The sequence below is a fragment of the Bombina bombina genome, chromosome 2, assembly GCF_027579735.1.
Source record: "Bombina bombina isolate aBomBom1 chromosome 2, aBomBom1.pri, whole genome shotgun sequence".
In the NCBI taxonomy this organism is placed as follows: Eukaryota; Metazoa; Chordata; class Amphibia; order Anura; family Bombinatoridae; genus Bombina; species Bombina bombina.
The window spans coordinates 1,317,119,721-1,317,138,766 of NC_069500.1; the positions used below are offsets into that span (position 1 = coordinate 1,317,119,721).

The 19,046-nt window shown below is 38.9% G+C and overlaps 1 protein-coding gene across 1 annotated transcript in view; it reads left to right on the plus strand.

Moving 5' to 3' along the window:
• The window catches only part of SORCS2 (sortilin related VPS10 domain containing receptor 2), a 1,789,666-nt gene that overhangs the window by 1,579,118 nt on the left and 191,502 nt on the right, over positions 1-19,046 (plus strand). The window contains exons 15-16 of the mRNA XM_053704165.1: positions 4,103-4,223; positions 8,881-9,014. Of these exons, the coding sequence (XP_053560140.1) occupies positions 4,103-4,223; positions 8,881-9,014 (255 nt within the window). The remainder of the gene's footprint in view (positions 1-4,102; positions 4,224-8,880; positions 9,015-19,046) is intronic.

Sequence of the window (19,046 nt, forward strand, 5' to 3'; positions counted from 1 at the left end):
TCTGCCCAGCGAATTATCTTTGATACTTCCATCATTGCTAGGGAGCTTCTTGTCCCTCCCTGATGGTTGATGTAAGCTACAGTCGTGATGTTGTCCGACTGAAACCTGATGAACCCCCGAGTTGTTAACTGGGGCCAAGCCAGAAGGGCATTGAGAACTGCTCTCAATTCCAGAATGTTTATTGGTAGGAGACTCTCCTCCTGATTCCATTGTCCCTGAGCCTTCAGAGAATTCCAGACAGCGCCCCAACCTAGTAGGCTGGCGTCTGTTGTTACAATTGTCCAGTCCGGCCTGCTGAATGGCATCCCCCTGGACAGATGTGGCCGAGAAAGCCACCATAGAAGAGAATTTCTGGTCTCTTGATCCAGATTCAGAGTAGGGGACAAGTCTGAGTAATCCCCATTCCACTGACTTAGCATGCACAATTGCAGCGGTCTGAGATGTAGGCGTGCAAAGGGTACTATGTCCATTGCTGCTACCATTAAGCCGATCACCTCCATGCATTGAGCTACTGACGGGTGTTGAATGGAATGAAGGACACGGCATGCATTTTGAAGCTTTGTTAACCTGTCTTCTGTCAGGTAAATCTTCATTTCTACAGAATCTATAAGAGTCCCCAAGAAGGGAACTCTTGTGAGTGGAAAGAGAGAACTCTTCTTTTCATTCACCTTCCATCCATGCGACCTTAGAAATGCCAGTACTAACTCTGTATGAGACTTGGCAGTTTGAAAGCTTGAAGCTTGTATCAGAATGTCGTCTAGGTACGGAGCTACCGCAATTCCTCGCGGTCTTAGTACCGCCAGAAGAGCACCCAGAACCTTTGTGAAGATTCTCGGAGCCGTAGCCAATCCGAATGGAAGAGCTACAAACTGGTAATGCCTGTCTAGAAAGGCAAACCTTAGATACCGGTAATGATCTTTGTGAATCGGTATGCGAAGGTAAGCATCCTTTAAATCCACTGTGGTCATGTACTGACCCTTTTGGATCATGGGTAAAATTGTCCGAATAGTCTCCATTTTGAACGATGGAACTCTTAGGAATTTGTTTAGGATCTTTAAATCCAGGATTGGCCTGAAAGTTCCCTCTTTTTTTGGGAACCACAAACAGATTTGAGTAAAACCCTTGTCCCTGTTCCGACCGTGGAACTGGATGGATTACTCCCATTAATAAAAGCTCTTGTACGCAGCGTAGAAACGCCTCTTTCTTTATTTGGTTTGTTGACAACCTTGACAGATGAAATCTCTCTCTTGGGGGAGAGTATTTGAAGTCCAGAAGGTATCCCTGAGATATTATCTCTAGCGCCCAGGGATCCTGGACATCTCTTGCCCAAGCCTGGGCGAAGAGAGAAAGTCTGCCCCCCACTAGATCCGTTCCCGGATTGGGGGCCCTCAATTCATGCTGTTTTAGGGGCACCAGCAGGTTTCCTGGCCTGCTTGCCCTTGTTCCAGGACTGGTTAGGTCTCCAGCCTTGTCTGTAGCGAGCAACAGATCCTTCTTGTTTTGGAGCAGAGGAAGTTGATGCTGCTCCTGCTTTGAAATTCCGAAAGGAACGAAAATTAGATTGTCTAGCCTTAGGTTTGGCTCTGTCTTGAGGCAGGGCATGGCCTTTACCTCCTGTAATGTCAGCGATAATTTCTTTCAATCCGGGCCCGAATAAGGTCTGCCCTTTGAAAGGTATATTAAGTAATTTAGACTTAGAAGTAACGTCAGCTGACCAGGATTTTAGCCACAGTGCTCTGCGCGCCTGAATGGCGAATCCGGAATTCTTAGCCGTAAGCTTAGTTAAATATACTACGGCATCTGAAATAAATGAGTTAGCTAACTTAAGAGCTTTAAGCCTGTGTGTAATCTCATCTAATGGAGCTGATTCAAGTGTCCCTTCCAGAGACTCAAACCAAAATGCTGCTGCAGCCGTGACAGGCGCAATGCATGCAAGGGGTTGCAATATAAAACCTTGTTGAACAAACATTTTCTTAAGGTAACCCTCTAACTTTTTATCCATTGGATCTGAAAAGGCACAGCTATCCTCCACCGGGATAGTGGTACGCTTAGCTAAAGTAGAAACTGCTCCCTCCACCTTAGGGATCGTTTGCCATAAGTCCCGTGTGGTGGTGTCTATTGGAAACATCTTTCTAAATATCGGAGGGGGTGAGAACGGCACACCGGGTCTATCCCACTCCTTAGTAACAATTTCAGTAAGTCTCTTAGGTATAGGAAAAACGTCAGTACTCGACGGTACCGCAAAATATTTATCCAACCTACACATTTTTTCTGGTATTGCAACTGTGTTACAATCATTCAGAGCCGCTAACACCTCCCCTAGTAATACACGGAGGTTTTCCAGCTTAAATTTAAAATTTGAAATATCTGAATCCAATCTGTTTGGATCAGAACCGTCAGCCGCAGAATGAAGCTCTCCGTCCTCATGTTCTGCAAGTTGTGACGCAGTATCTGACATGGCCCTAACATTATCAGCGCACTCTGTTCTCACCCCAGAGTGATCACGCTTACCTCTTAGTTTTGGTAATTTAGCCAAAACTTCAGTCATAACAGTAGCCATATCCTGTAATGTGATTTGTAATGGCCGCCCAGATGTACTCGGCGCCACAATATCACGCACCCCCCGAGCGGGAGATGCAGGTACTGACACGTGAGGCGAGTTAGTCGGCATAACTCTCCCCTCGTTGTTTGGTGAAATGTGTTGAATTTGTACAGATTGACTTTTATTTAAAGTAGCATCAATACAGTTAGTACATAAATTTCTATTGGGCTCCACTTTGGCATTAGCACATATAGCACAGATGTCTTCCTCTGAATCAGACATGTTTAACACACTAGCAAATAAACTAGCAACTTGGAAATACTTTTCAAGTAATTTACTATAATATGAAAACGTACTGTGCCTATAAGAAGCACAGAAAGAGTTATGACAGTTGAAAGTTAATAAACTGAAAGGTTATAGCATCAAATCTTTGTAAAAAACACAATTTTAGCAAAGGCTTGTTTCCATTAGCGAAGGATAACTAACCCTGATAGCAGAAAAAAAAGTTACAGAAATAAACGTTTTTTATCACAGTCAACTACAATCTCACAGCTCAGCTGTGAATGATTACCTCCCTCAAAACAAGTTTTGAAGACCCCTGAGTTCTGTAGAGATGAACCGGATCATGCAGGAAATACAATGAGCTTCTGACTGAATTTTTTTACCTCCCCCTCACACACAACAGTGAGAGAGATCAGTAAACTGTCATAAATTAAATAAAACAACTGCCAAGTGGAAAAAATAATGCCCAAAACATTTTATTCACCCAGTACCTCAGAAAATGAAACGATTTTACATGCCAGCAAAAAACGTTTAACATAAATTAAGTGTTATTAAAGAGCCTGTTGCCAGTCCCTGCAAATTAGGCTAAAGTCTTATGCACACAGTATAATTCCAGTGAAGTGCCATTCCCCAGAATACTGAAGTGTAAAATATACATACATGACAGCCTGATACCAGTTGCTGCTACTGCATTTAAGGCTGAGTTTACATTATATCGGTATGGCAGAATTTTCTCATCAATTCCATTGTCAGAAAATAATAAGCTGCTACATACCTCTTTGCAGATTAATCTGCCCGCTGTCCCCTGATCTGAAGTTTACCTCTCCTCAGATGGCCGAGAAACAGCAATATGATCTTAACTACGCCGGCTAAAATCATAGTAAAAACTCAGGTAGATTCTTCTTCAAATTCTACCAGAGAAGGAATAACACACTCCGGTGCTATTATAAAATAACAAACTTTTGATTGAAGGTATAAAACTAAATATAATCACCATAGTCCTCTCACACATCCTATCTAGTCGTTGGGTGCAAGAGAATGACTGGTAATGGCAGTTAGGGGAGGAGCTATATAGCAGCTCTGCTGGGTGAATCCTCTTGCACTTCCTGTTGGGGAGGAGTTAATATCCCATAAGTAATGGATGATCCGTGGACTGGATACACTTAACAAGAGAAATATATATATATATATATATATATATAAATATACACACACAAAATATATATTAGAAATGACTTCATTGCTTAAAGAGTTTTCTGTTTTTTTTATTCTGAATAGAGTTTTTGGACATATCAGTTACCGTTCAGACTGGGAGTTGGTAAAAGTCGATTTTAGATCTACATTCCCAAGAGAATGCACAGAAGATGATTATGATTCCTGGAACCTTTCTACTCCTCAGGTATTATATATATAAATAAATGTATATAGAGTGTGTAGGCAAGGTACAAGTATTTATCCCCTTTATGCTAGTTTCATATATAAAGTGATGATTGTACTTCCCCTATGGCTGTCAGCAAAACACACATTTAAGAGATTTTACTCCATAAAGCAGCCAGTGACACAAATAGTTCAATGATTTAACCACTTTGTGCCAGTAACAAAAACACAAATTTCTGTGAATTTACCCCTAAGTGATGATTTGACCGCTTGCTTCCAGTAACACACAAAAAGCTATAACAATCAATTTGTTCAATTTACAGTGAATTTACTAATTTAAGAAGGGCCGGAAAGACAGGGGCAGACATCTGCACCCCTGTGCACCCAGAATTGCTGCTAGTGGACAGCAATACGCCGCCCGCATTTATCATTGTACAATCTGCAGCTTGTTCAATACCGCCCCCTGCTATCAATCTCTCCAGTCAGAGAAATCCAGGGTAATTGAGAAATGCCACTTTATAGTTGGAGATGTGGGTTAAGAAGCAGCGGTCTTAACTCTCTGCTGCAGGCTCGCAGTTTCTTAAAGGCACAGTCTACTTGAAAATTTTTATTGTTTAAAAAGATAGACAATCCCTTTATAACTCATTTCCCAGTTTTGCACAGCTAACATGGTTATATTAATATACTTTTTACCTCAATGATTACCTGTATCTAAGCCCTTGCATACTGCCCCTTACCTCAGTGCTTTTTACAATCTTGTATTTTAGCAAATCAGTGCTGATTCTTGCATAACCAATATCATTCTCCACAGGTGTAAGCACAATGTTATCTATATTGCACACATGAACTAGCACTGTCTGACTATAAGGAAGATTTAAAAAAACACTGAGATAAGAGGTGGCCTGCAGGGGCTTAAAAACAGGCAAACTTAGAGGTTATAAAGTATATTAATATAGCAATATTGATTATGCAAAGCTGGGGAATGGGTAGTAAAGACATTATCTATCTTTTTAAACAACAAAAAATTAAGTAGACTGTCCTTTTAACTGGAGCCCTTTATTTAAAAGCACATATGGAGCTGTGATTTCCCCCCCCATAGTTGTTAGTAACCTTCATAAAGCAAAATGTAACCCCTTTGTGCAACAAGCACACATGAAGCTAAATTTTATTTTCTCTCTTACGCCTAAATTACAAGTCTTGCGTTAGCCTTAAAAAGCAGCGTTGGTCCCAATGCTGCTTTTTAACGCCCGCTGGTATTACGAGTCTTGCAGGTACAGGTGTATCGCTCACTTTTTTTACGCAACTCAAACATACCGCAAATCCACTTACGTCAATTGCGTATCCCATATTTTCAATGGGATTTTCCTAACGCCGGTATTACGAGTCTTGGAAAAAGTGAGCGGTTCCCCCTCTCCTGTCAAGACTGTTACCGCATTTAAAAGTCAGTAGTTAAGAGTTTTATGGGCTAACGCCGTAACATAAAACTCTTAACTAAAGTGCTAAAAAGTACACTAATACCCTTAAACTACCTATTAACCTCTAAACCCCTAATAGTTACATTGTAGCTAGCTTAGGATTTATTTTTATTTTACAGGCAACTTTGTATTTATTTTAACTAGGTAGAATAGTTATTAAATAGTTATTAACTATTTAATGACTACCTAGCTAAAATTAAATACAAATTTACCTGTAAAATAAAACCTAACCTAAGTTACAATTACACCTAACACTACACTATAATTAAATTAATTACCTAAATTAACTACAATTAATTACAATTAAATTAAATAAACTAAAGTACGGAAAAAAAACACTAAATTACAGAAAGTAATAAAATAATTACAAGTTTTTTAAACTAATTACACCTAATCTAATCCCCCTAATAAAATAAAAAAGCCCCCCAAAATAAAAAAAAATCCCTTCCCTATACTAAATTACAAATAGCCCTTAAAAGTAATCAGCTCTATTACCTGTAAAAAAAAATACAATACCCCCCCAACATTAAAACCCACCAACCACACACCCATCCCTACTCTAAAACCCAAACAATCCCCCCTTAATAAAACCTAACACTAACCCCTTGAAGATCACCCTACCTTGAGACGGGCAGAAGTGGTCCTCCAGATGGGCAGAAGTCTTCATCCTATCCGGGCAGAAGAGGTCCTCCAGACGGGCAGAAGTCTTCATCCAGGCGGCATCTTCTATCTTCATCCATCCGGAGCGGAGCAGGTCCATCTTCAAGACATCCGATGTGGAGCATCCTCTTCCAACGACATCCGACGACTAAATGACAGTACCTTTAAGTGACGTCATTCAAGATGGCATCCATTCAATTCCGATTGGCTGATAGAATTCTATCAGCCAATCGGAATTAAGGTAGAAAAAATGCTATTGGCTGATCCAATCAGCCAATAGGATTGAAGTTCAATCCTATTATCTGATCCAATCAGCCAATAGGATTGGGCTCGCATTCTATTGGCTGATTGGAACAGCCAATAGAATGCGAGCTCAATCCTATTGGCTGATTGGATCAGCCAATAGGATTTTTTCTACCTTACTTAGGATTGGCTGATAGAATTCTATCAGCTAATTGGAATTTAAGGGACGCCATCTTGGATGACGTCACTTAAAGGTACCGTCATTTAGTCGTCGGATGTTGTTGGAAGAGGATGCTCCGCGTCGGATGTCTTGAAGATGGACCCGCTCCGCTCCGGATGGATGAAGAGAGAAGATGCCGCCTGGATGAAGACTTCTGCCCGTCTGGAGGACCACTTCTGCACGGTTGGGTGAAGACGTCTCAAGGTAGGTTGATCTTCAAGGGGTTAGTGTTAGGCTTTATTAAGGGGGGATTGGGTGGGTTTTAGAGTAGGGTTGGGTGTGTGGGTGGTGGGTTTTAATGTTGAGGGGGTATTGTATTTTTTTTTTTACAGGTAAAAGAGCTGATTACTTTGGGGCAATGCCCCGCAAAAGGCCCTTTTAAGGGCTATTTGTAATTTAGTATAGGGTAGGGATTTTTTTTATTTTGGGGGGCTTTTTTATTTTATTAGGGGGATTAGGTGTGATTAGTTTAAAAAACTTGTAATTATTTTCTGTAATTTAGTGTTTGTTTGTTTTTTCGTACTTTAGTTTATTTTATTTAATTGTAATTAATTGTAGTTAATTTAGGTAATTAATTTAATTATAGTGTAGTGTTAGGTGTAATTGTAACTTAGGTTAGGTTTTATTTTACAGGTAAATTTGTATTTATTTTAGCTAGGTAGTTATTAAATAGTTAATAACTATTTAATAACTATTCTACCTAGTTAAAATAAATACAAATTTGCTTGTAAAATAAAAATAAACCATAAACTAGCTACAATGTAACTATTAGTATATACTATACTATAAGTATTTAGTTTTAAATAGGAATAATTTAGTTAATGATAGTAATTTTATTTAGATTTTTTTTTAAATTTTAAAATTATATTTAAGTTAGGGGGGTGTTAGGGTTAGGGTTAGACTTAGGTTTAGGGGTTAATACATTTAGTATAGTGTCGGCGACTAGGGGCTAATAATTGTAGGTAGGTTGCGACGACATTGGGGGCTGCAGATTAGGGGTTAATAACTATAATGTAGGTGTCGGCGATGTTGGGGGCGACAGATTAGGTGTTCATAAGTATAACGTAGGTGGCGGCGGTGTCCGGAGCGGCAGATTAGGGGTTAATAATATAATGCAGGTGGCAACTATGCCAGGGGCGGCAGATTAGGGGTTAATAAGTGTAATATTAGGGGTGTTTAGACTCAGGGTTCATGTTAGGGTGTATAAAAAGTATTTTCCAATAGGAATCAATGGGGCTGCGTTAGGAGCTGAACGCTGCTTTTTTGAAGGTGTTAGGTTTTTTTCCAGCCGGATCTGCCCCATTGATTCCTATGGGGAAATCGTGCATGAGCACGTTTAGCCAGCTCACCGCTACCGTATCCAGCGCTGGTTTTGAGGTGAGATGTGGAGCTAAATTTTGCTCTCCGCTCACTTTTCTACGGATAACGCCGGGTTTGAAAAAACTCGTAATACCAGCGTTGTTTGTAGGTGAGCAGAAACTGCTCATTAGCACCGCAAGCCTTACCGTCAAAAACTCGTAATCTAGCCGTAAGTTACCTTAGACTCATATGGAGACAATAGTTTACTCCATTTGTGCAAGCTTTGTTTTTTTTGTTGGTAATGGCACTTACATATCCTTCACGTTGGTCTTTGATATACGAAATGTGCACACAAGGTCAAAGGTCTTTTATTACCAACACAACAGTGACATTTTCAAGATGGCAGCCACAGAAAGAAAAGACACTGTATAACTGAGTGTCAGTATAAAAAATCAGGCAACACCAAAACCAAACAAAGTCACAAATAAGCAAACTAGCCACTGCAGTTAAAAAAAGTGGTACAGAAGTTCCAGGGCTAGACTGGGAAAACCAGAATGAATGTATGAACTATACTCAACAAACATGCAATGACTATCATCCAACTTGTTCTTAAAATCTAGATCTGTGAAGAGATTTTAAAAGTTTGTATAATATTTGATGATTTGCAAATTCAGTTTGTAAAGTTAGCTATTTAAAAATGTTTTTAGTTTAGTTGTACAGAGAAACCTGCATAAAGATCATTTGTTCTGTTTCCCATAACTATAGTAGTTTTATTTCCTTAGGGTGAGCATTGCATTATGGGCCAGCAGAGAAGTTTTCGAAAGAGGAAAACAACCTCTTGGTGCATCAAAGGAAGAAGCTTTACATCTACGTTGACCTCTAAAATTTGCCAATGTGAAATAACTGATTTTGTGTGGTAAGTTAATTATGTTTTATACTCGGGCAAGAAGCTGATAATTGTATTCAATTCTGAGGTAGGAAAATTCTTTCAAATGAAACCAGTGAACAAGTGCCCATAAAGGCACAACATACATATAGCTGGTCTGACTATGTGCACTTGAAAACATGATTTTATTTATCCTACATGTGGCTTTTTATGTTGTTTTTTTACTGTAGAAAAAGAAATTATTGAGTTTTGCTTTTACCAAGGATTGCGGATTGTGTGTGAGTATGTGTGAGTTTGTGTGTATGTATGAGTGTGTGTGAGTATGTATGTGTGAGTATGTGTGTATGTGTGAGTGTGTATGAGTTCGTGTGTGTGTGTGTGAGTATGTGTGTATGTATGAGTGTGTGTGTGTGAGTATGTATGTGTGAGTATGTGTGTATGTGTGAGTGTGTATGAGTATGTGTGTGTGTGTGTGAGTATGTGTGTATGTGTAAGTATGTGTGAGTGTGTGAGTATGTGTGTGACTATGTGTGAGTGTGTGAGTATGTGTATGTGTGAGTGTGTGAGTATGTGTGTATGAGTGAGTGTGTAAATATGTGTGAGTATGTGTGAGTGTGTGAGTATGTGTGTGACTATGTGTGAGTGTGTGAGTATGTGTGTATGTGTAAGTATGTGTGAGTGTGTGAGTATGTATGTGACTATGTGTGAGTGTGTGAGTTTGTGTATGTGTGAGTGTGTGAGTATGTGTGTATGAGTGAGTGTGTATATGTGTGAGTGTGTGAGTATGTGTGTATGTGTAAGTATGTGTGAGTGTGTGAGTATGTATGTGACTATGTGTGAGTGTGTGAGTATTTGTATGTGTGAGTGTGTGAGTATGTGTGTATGAGTGAGTGTGTATATGTGTGAGTGTGTGAGTATGTGTGTATGTGTAAGTATGTGTGAGTGTGTGAGTATGTTTATGTGTGAGTGTGTGAGTATGTGTGTATGAGTGAGTGTGTAAGTATGTGTGAGTATGTGTGAGAATGTGTGTGTGTGTGTGTGTGTGTGTGTAAAAATAGGCCCTCAAAAATATTCAGTTCCAGGCCCATGAAACCCTTAAAGGGATATGAAACCTATATTCTTTAGTTACTCAGCTAGAGCATACAATTTTAAAAACGTTTCCAATTTACCTCTATTATCAAATCTGTTTTGTTTCAGTTCCCAACGGAAAAGGGCCCTCAATTCCTTCTGTATTTGTTTGAAACATGTTGTCCTGTCTTACAAATATTGTATCATCGCTGTACTTTTATCTTTTGTTCCCATGGACAGCGCTGCAGAATTTGCTGTCAATTTATAAATAAAGTATAATAATAATATTCTGTGTTTTATAGAAATACCTAGGTAGGTGTCTGGAGCACTACAAGGCAGGCAATAGTGCTGCTATCTAGAGCTCTTGCAAATGTATAACATTCTTGCAAAACTTCTGCCATATAATGCTCCAGACACATGTACGCTCCTAAGCTTACGTCCCTGCTTATCAACCAAAGATGCTAAAAGAACAAAGAAAATTTGATAATAGAAGTAATTTAAAAAGTTATTTAAAGGGCCATAATACCCAAATGTTTAAACACTTGAAAGTGATGCAGCATAGCTGTAAAAAGCTGATTAGAAAATATCACCTGAACATCTCTATGTAAAAAAGAAAGATATTTTACCTCAAAAGTTCCTCAGTAGCCACCTCCCATTGTAAAGGATTTCTAAGCAGCATATCAGTGTGTCTGTCCTGGGACAACTGAAAGGATGAGCTTCGTGCACTCTTATATTATTTCACCAATCAGGTAAAGGAAGCTTACTATGAAATCTCATGAGAGTTAAGTCAAATCTCATGAGATCACAGTAAGAGTTCATGACCTCAGCACTGCTGATGCTGATTGGCTGCTGTTCATTTCTTCATTTTTTTTAATTTTTTACCTGCAGCTGGGAGTGTGTGATATTGAGATTATCAGTTGGTATGAACCATATCAACCTGTTGTTATGTGCACAATGGTAGAGTCAGGAAGTGCCTCTTGCATAGTGTGTGTGTGTATAGCATTCTTAATAAAGTTTACAGTTATGAAGACCTGTGCTTGATCTCCTTATATAAACTAAGATAAAACATGGTGTCAGAATAAGGAGTTCCCTGCTTCCATCTGAACTGACAAGCAAAGACTCTGAGGAATCCATTAGAAATATTTGCAGCAAATTGAAAGTGTGAGAGTCAAGGCTCTGGCAGAGTGACTACAGCTTCTTCTCATGAACTGAGTAAGTGCATCATAAACTTGTACAATTGACTGATTCTAACAGCACTACAGACTTTTATATTAATACTGCATAATTCAGAACATTAAGATGGAAAAGTTAAATCCTCCACCAGAATTGAAAATGACTGGTAATATGGAAGATGCATGGCAGAGGTTTAAGCAAAGATTCCAGCTATATGTTAGAGCTATAGGAGCTCAGGAGCAAGATGATGAACAAAAGATTGCACTTTTTCTGACTGTAGCAGGATCAGCAGCAATAGATGTACAACACCTTCACATTTACAGATGAAGAAAGGGATGTTTATCAGGTTGTTCTAGACAAATTTGAACAGTACTGTGTACCTAGACGCAATGAAACCTATGAAAGGTATCTTTTCAGATGTAGAATGCAGAATGAAACAGAGACTATTGAGGAGTATGTAACAGAATTAAAACTGAAGAGTAGATCATGTAATTATGGAGCAATGTGTAACTCATTAATCAGAGACCAGTTAGTCATGGGCAGCAGAAATATAAGGGTTAAAGAACGCTTGCTCAGAGAGAAAGATTTAACACTGGAAAAGGCAGTAGAAATTTGTCAAAGTTCAGAGGCAGCACAGGAACAAGTGCGCACACTCTGCCACAGTACAGCAGCAACACCAGTAATGTCAGTTACAGTGGGGAAAAACAAAGTGCATTCACATTATGAAAATGAAAGGAAAAAGTTTTATCACACAAACAGCAAATTCTCAGCCTGAATCAGACTGGCTATGTACCAGATGTGGAAAGCAGCATGGCATAAGACAATGTCAGGCCTATGGGCAAATCTGCAGAAAATGTGGAAAAAGGAATCACTTTCAAAAGATGTGTAAAGCTAAAAAAACGGTTCACATTGTTGACCAGTCAGAAAGTGAGGAATCAGAAGAATTCTTTATTGGAATACTTGACTTAACCAAAGCTACAGATAAGGAGTGGGTCATTGAAGCTATTACAAATGGCACTAATATTGCTTACAAAGTAGATACAGGTGCACAAGCTAATTTGATGCCTGAGAGCAAGTATCACCAATTGAAGAACAAACCAGAACTTCTGAAAAGCTCAGTTAAACTAAAGACATATACTGGGGATTTTATCCCAGTGCTTGGCAAGTGCAGTGTGTTCCTGGAATATGGAAATCAAACACATAAAATGAACATTCTGGTAGTTCCAGGAAACAAACCAGCTCTACTGGGTCTTCAAATGTGTGAAACTTTAGGACTGATTAAAAGGGAAATGCCATTGATGGAACTAATAAAGAAGAGGACATAGAACATTTATTAACAGACTATGCTTCAGTATTTGAAGGAATAGGATGTCTTCCAATGCAACATAAAATACAACTAAAAGAAGGTTCTCGTCCAGTAGTGCATGCCATGCGAAATGTTCCAGTTGCTCTAAGGGATCGTCTTAAACGTGAACTTGCCAGGATGGAGGATAAAGGTATTATAAAGAAAATCAAGACACCTACTGAATGGGTTCATTCTATGGTGTTGGTGGAAAAACCGGATGGGGGTCTCAGAATCTGTATTGATCCCAAGGAACTGAATAAAAGCATCTTAAGAGAACACTTCCATTTACCAACAAAACCAGAATTGCTTGGGGAGCTAAGTGGAGCAACTGTATTCAGTAAACTGGATGCATCCTCAGGATTTTGGCAAATTCCACTGGAGGAGGAAAGCATGAAACTCTGCACTTTTAATACTCCTTATGGGAGGTACTGTTACAAACGATTGCCCTTCGGCTTGTGTTCAGCACCAGAAGTGTTTCATAGTACCATGCAGCAACTTCTTGAACGAATACCAGGCACAACCGTATTCATTGATGATATTCTGATCTGGGGTAAAACCAAGCAAGAACATGATGAAAGGCTAAAGATGGTCTTAGATGTTGCTAAGGAAAATAATTTGAAGTTCAATAAGACAAAATGTCAATTCAGAAAAACTTCAATTCAATATTTGGGAGAACAACTCACGGGAGGTGGTGTTTTACCAGACATGAAAAAGATTAAGGCAATTACAGAAATGCCACAGCCAGAAAATAAGCAAGATATACAACGCTTATTAGGAATGGTGAATTACCTTGGCAAGTTCATACCTAATTTACCAGACAAAACTGTACTAATGCGACAACTACTCAGAAAAAACTATGCCTGGGAATGGTCAGAGAATCACCATAAAGAATGGAAGTTTTTGAACGACATGCTTACTACTGCACCAACTCTGCAATTCTTTGATCCAACAGCAAAAACAAAGTTGTCAACTGATGCTTCACAAAATGGATTGGGAGCAGTTCTATTTCAAAATCAAGGCTCGGGATGGATGCCTGTGGCTTATGCATCTAGGGCATTGACAGATACTGAAAAATCATATGCTCAAATTGAAAAGGAAACACTGGGACTAGTTTACGGATGTGAAAAATTTCATGTTTATTTGTATGGAAGAGTATTTTCAGCAGAAACTGATCACAAACCTTTGATTCACATCTACCAAAAGGGCTTGATAGATGCACCTCCAAGAATTCAACGTTTGTTGCTGAGACTTCAAAGGTATGACTTCACCTTGGATCTTATACCTGGCAAGGAGTTGGTGGTAGTGGATGCTCTGTCACGAGCTTACTTACCATTTAACAATGAGGACTTACAGTTGCAGAAAGAGGTGACTGTTCACGTCAATCTGATCTTGAAGACAGCCCCGTTTAGTCATGCAATGTGGGCAGCAATAGAACAGGCTACAGAAACAGATGCTCTTTTAAGTCAAGTGAAGAAAGCAGTTTCTAGTGGCAAATCTAAGACACTAATGCCATCACTGTATAGACCATACATTTCTGAAATTTCTTTGATAAAAGGGATACTTTTGAAAGGACAAAAGATAATTGTACCAGCGAGTTTGCAAAGTCAAATACTGAAAAGACTACATGAAGGTCATTCAGGTATAGAAAAGACAAAAAGACGAGCTAGAGACATTTTGTACTGGCCAAATATGAATGAAAACATTGAGACAATGATCACTCAATGCCGGACTTGCCAAAAATTCAGACCTCAGTTACCTAAAGAGCCTATACTGGATACAGACTTCCCGTTGGCACCCTGGGAAAAGTTAGGAATGGACTTGTTTGTTTTCAAAAATCAGCATTATATCTTAGTAATGGATTACTTCTCTAATTACCCAGAGATAGCATTATTGGAAGATAAGTCAGCATGTACAGTGATCAAAAAAGTAAAAGCAATTTTGGCGAGACATGGCATTCCAAGAGTAATAATATCAGACAATGGTCCTCAATTCAATTGTAGAGAGTTTAGGGTTTTTGCCAGTACCTATGAATTTGAACATCGAACATCCAGCCCGGGATATCCACAAGCAAATGGATTAGCAGAAGCTGGAGTAAAAATAGTGAAAAACATACTTCGTAAAGCAACAGATGCAGACGAGGATCCATGTCTGGCTCTTCTTAGCTATAGAGCTACTCCTTTAAAATGTGGGAAGTCACCGGCAGAATTATTGTTTGGCAGACAGCTGGTCACACGAGTACCAGTTGTGAAACCTTGGAAAAGGTTCCCACAAAAACATGTAATAGAAAAATTTCGAACATCCAGCCCGGGATATCCACAAGCAAATGGATTAGCAGAAGCTGGAGTAAAAATAGTGAAAAACATACTTCGTAAAGCAACAGATGCAGACGAGGATCCATGTCTGGCTCTTCTTAGCTATAGAGCTACTCCTTTAAAATGTGGGAAGTCACCGGCAGAATTATTGTTTGGCAGACAGCTGGTCACACGAGTACCAGTTGTGAAACCTTGGAAAAGGTTCCCACAAAAACATGTAATAGAAACCAAATTGAAACTCAGAGAAAAAAGGAATGAATACTATGACCGAGCTGCAAAGCCTTTGGAGAATCTTCAGGTACAAACTCCTGTGCGAGTACAAGGTTCAAACAGCTGGAATACCGAAGGGACAGTTATCCAGCAATATTCTCCAAGATCGTATGTAGTTCAAACCAATGATGGGCACATTTTACGTAGGAATCGTAGACATTTGATGGCTATTCCATCAGTTCACAACAATTCGGCAGTGAAGGAAACCTGTGAGGATACATTGAACACTCCATTGCAGCTGGAGAATGAAGATGCCAGAGAAACTTTGCAAAGCTCGACTGACTTGCCTGCCAGTGATGCAATGCAAACAAGGTCAGGTCGATATATCAAAAAACCTAATCGTCTAATTGAACAATGTTAAAAGGGACTGAAGTTTTTTCACATAGACTACAGTTAAAAAAAATGTACTTTAAGTTTTCTGTTGTTTAAAAAGAAAAGAAAAAGGGAAATGTGTGATATTGAGATTATCAGTTGGTATGAAGCATATCAACCTGTGATGTGCACAATGGTAGAGTCAGGAAGTGCCTCTTGCATAGTGTGTGTGTGTGTGTATAGCATTCTTAATAAAGTTTACAGTTATGAAGACCTGTGCTTGATCTCCTTATATAAACTAAGATAAAACAGGGAGCAGCTGAGTATAACTTTTTACACAGAACTTACTCTGGTGAGCTGAGGAGATTGTGAGGTAAAATATCTTCCTTTTTTACATAGAGATGCTCAGGTGATATTTTCCTGTCAGCTTTTTACAGTTATACTGCATCAGTGATTTAGCATATGAGTATTATGTCCCTTTAAGATTGCATGCTGTATCTGAATCATGAAAGAAACATTTGGGTTTCATGTACTTTTAATAAGGCACTGCAAATGAGTTATGCATTATCACTAAAGTGTTTTCATGCACAGTGACGTAACACTTCTGTTTCTCTTACCCTGTGGCAAGTAACCCCAGTGATGCAGCCTCTTATTGGCTGTGCTGGTCCTGCAAAACAGGATATGCACATTTTAAATCTAGATTCAGATACACCATATATTTTTAAACAACCTTCCAATTAACTTATTTTATCTAATTTGCTTTGTTCTCTTGGTTTCCTTTGTTAAAAAGATTACCTAGGTAGACTCAGGAGCTGGGAGCTAGCTGCTGATTGGTGACTGACCACATATATTTTCATTAATTTATCAATGTTTTCAGCTAGTTCCAAGTAGTGCAATGCTGCACCTTCAATAAAGGATACCAAGAGAAAGAAACAAAATTGATAATAGAAGTAAAATGGAAAGTTGTATAAAATTACATGCTCTATCTAAACAGGTTTTATATCCCTTTAAGTTCACTTTAACTATGGAATTGAATAAACGTCCTAAAGTGGTAAAAAGTAAACTTGATCTAATTTAGAAGGTATCATGGGTCACTGGAACCAAATAGAAAGTGCAAGGTACTATAAATCATCCTGGGCACAGTAAATTGTTTAAAAAGCAAATTGGCATCTCCATCATATGCTGAGGTTCATTCTTCATTTTTACTTACACACAGTTTAGTGCAGCCTCTATTCAAGCACTGAAATGTTTTTCAGGTGCTGGGAGTTGGAAGTACTTTGTCATTGATGACATATATTGAACTCATATCATAACTGACTTTAGTCCAGTACCCTTCCTAACAGCACCACTTTTGCTAATATACAAATTTGAAACTACTATTTACCAAGTCTTGTTAAAAAGATATTACATCAAATGCACAACTTTGTTTTAAATTTAATCCAAAGCAATTTAAAATGTTCTTCTATTTACTAAAAAATGCTTTGTTGAAAAGTTGTCAAACCTTTCATGATAAATTGTACTGTACTGACACCCTCAATATTGCAGTACGCTGCATGCACATACATTTCTTTCTAACGCATGCGCGACATGTCAGTGACATCATGTAGCCTGTCACTGCCAGGCATTTTAAACTCCCCTTTCTTTGATAAGCATATTGTGATAAAACATATTGGCATGGATCCCAATCTTTATGATCCTATTTATTGGGGGGGCTTTGGCTCCCAACCCGTGTTTTTCTATTTCTGATTAGTTACAATCTAAGCTGCTAAAGACTGGTGATAATGGTTTCCCATTACTTCCAACAATCCTCATTTGGCCAACTGTTAGCAATATTTACTATTTTAAGAATTCTTATCTTCACCAGGGCTAAAAGAAAAAGCCTAAAGCCACTTTTTTTTCTAGCGTGTCATGTCAGCCATACATCGATAAATGCCAACAGTATATGTTGTCAGCATTTGTCGTTGCACAAGCAGTTCTTGTTAACTGCTTGTGCAATGCCGCCCCCTGCAGATTCACAGCCTATCGGCCGCTAGCAGGGGTTGTCAATCAGCCTGATTGTATAGGCAGGGCCATTTCTAGGGGCGGGCAGACTGGGCAGTGGCCCGGGGTGCATTAGGGAGCAGTGGGGATCACCTTAAAAATGTTTAAATTAAAGTGGCAGTGCTTGCTTAATAAACTACTGGTATAGCACATGTCAAAATACACAGATTACAAGCATATACATTAAATTTTTTTTATATATATATATTTGAAAGGAAGCTGTTATGTTAATTGGCTGCATTGGATGTCAATCATACTAATGGAGCAACAAGATCACAGTGGGGGGGTGTTAAAACCGGATAATTTGTTAGAGCTAAAACTGAAAGTTAAAAGGAGAGGAATCACCCTGAGGAAAGCAGTCTCCTATATCACTGATCTGTGTCACTAGACACATAATGATGTATACATATTTATTTTTTTACTGAGCTAATTAAAAAAGGTGCTTTATAAAACTTGGGTTTCCACATACTAAGGAGCAGGTTTTCTGTTAAGGACTGTTGAATAAAAAAAAAATCTTTTTGACATTACATTCACCTAGATTACGAGTTTTGCGTTAACAGGGGTGCAGTGCTAACGAGCAGTTTATGCTGCTCCACATCTCCACATCTCACCTCAATACCAGCGCTGCTTATGTTGGCGGTGAGCAGGTAAAACGTGCTTGTGCACGATTTCTCCATAGGAGTCAATGGTAAAGAGCCGGCTGAAAAAAACTCTTACACCTGCAAAAAAGCAGCATTTAGCTCCTAACGCAGCCCCATTGATTCCTATGGGGAAATACTTTTTATGTCTACACCTAACACCCTAACATGAACCACGAGTCTAAACACCCTTAATCTTACACTTATTAACCCCTAATCTGCCGCCCCCGACATCGCCGACACCTGCATTATATTATTAACCCCTAATCTGCCGCTCCGGACACCGCCGCCACCTACATTATAGTTATGAACCCCTAATCTGTCGCCCCCAACATCACTGACACCTACATTATAGTTATGAACCCCTAATCTGCTGCCCCCAACATTGCCGAACCCTACATTATATTTATTAACCCCTAATCTGCCGCCCACAACGTCGCCACCACTATAATAAAGTTATTAACCCCTAAACCTAAGTCTAACCCTAACCCCCCCTAACTTAAATATAATTACAATAAATCTAAATAAAATTACTACAATTAAAGGGACAGTCTACACCAAATTTTTTCTTATTTAAAAAGAAAATCCCTTTATTACCCATTCCCTGTTTTTGCATAACCAACACAGTTATATTAATATACTTTTTACCTCTGATTACCTTGTATCTAAGCCTTTGCAGACAGCCTCCTTATCTAAGTGCCTTTGACAGACATGCAGTGTAGTCAATCAGTGAAGACTCCTAAATAACTTCACTGGAGTGAGCACAATGTTATCTATATGACACATGTGAACTAGCACAGTCTAACTGTGAAAAACTTTCAAAATGCTCTGAGCTAGGAGGCGGTTTTCAACTGTTTAGAAATCAGTTTGAGCCTAGCTAGGTTTAGCTTTTCAAAAATACCAC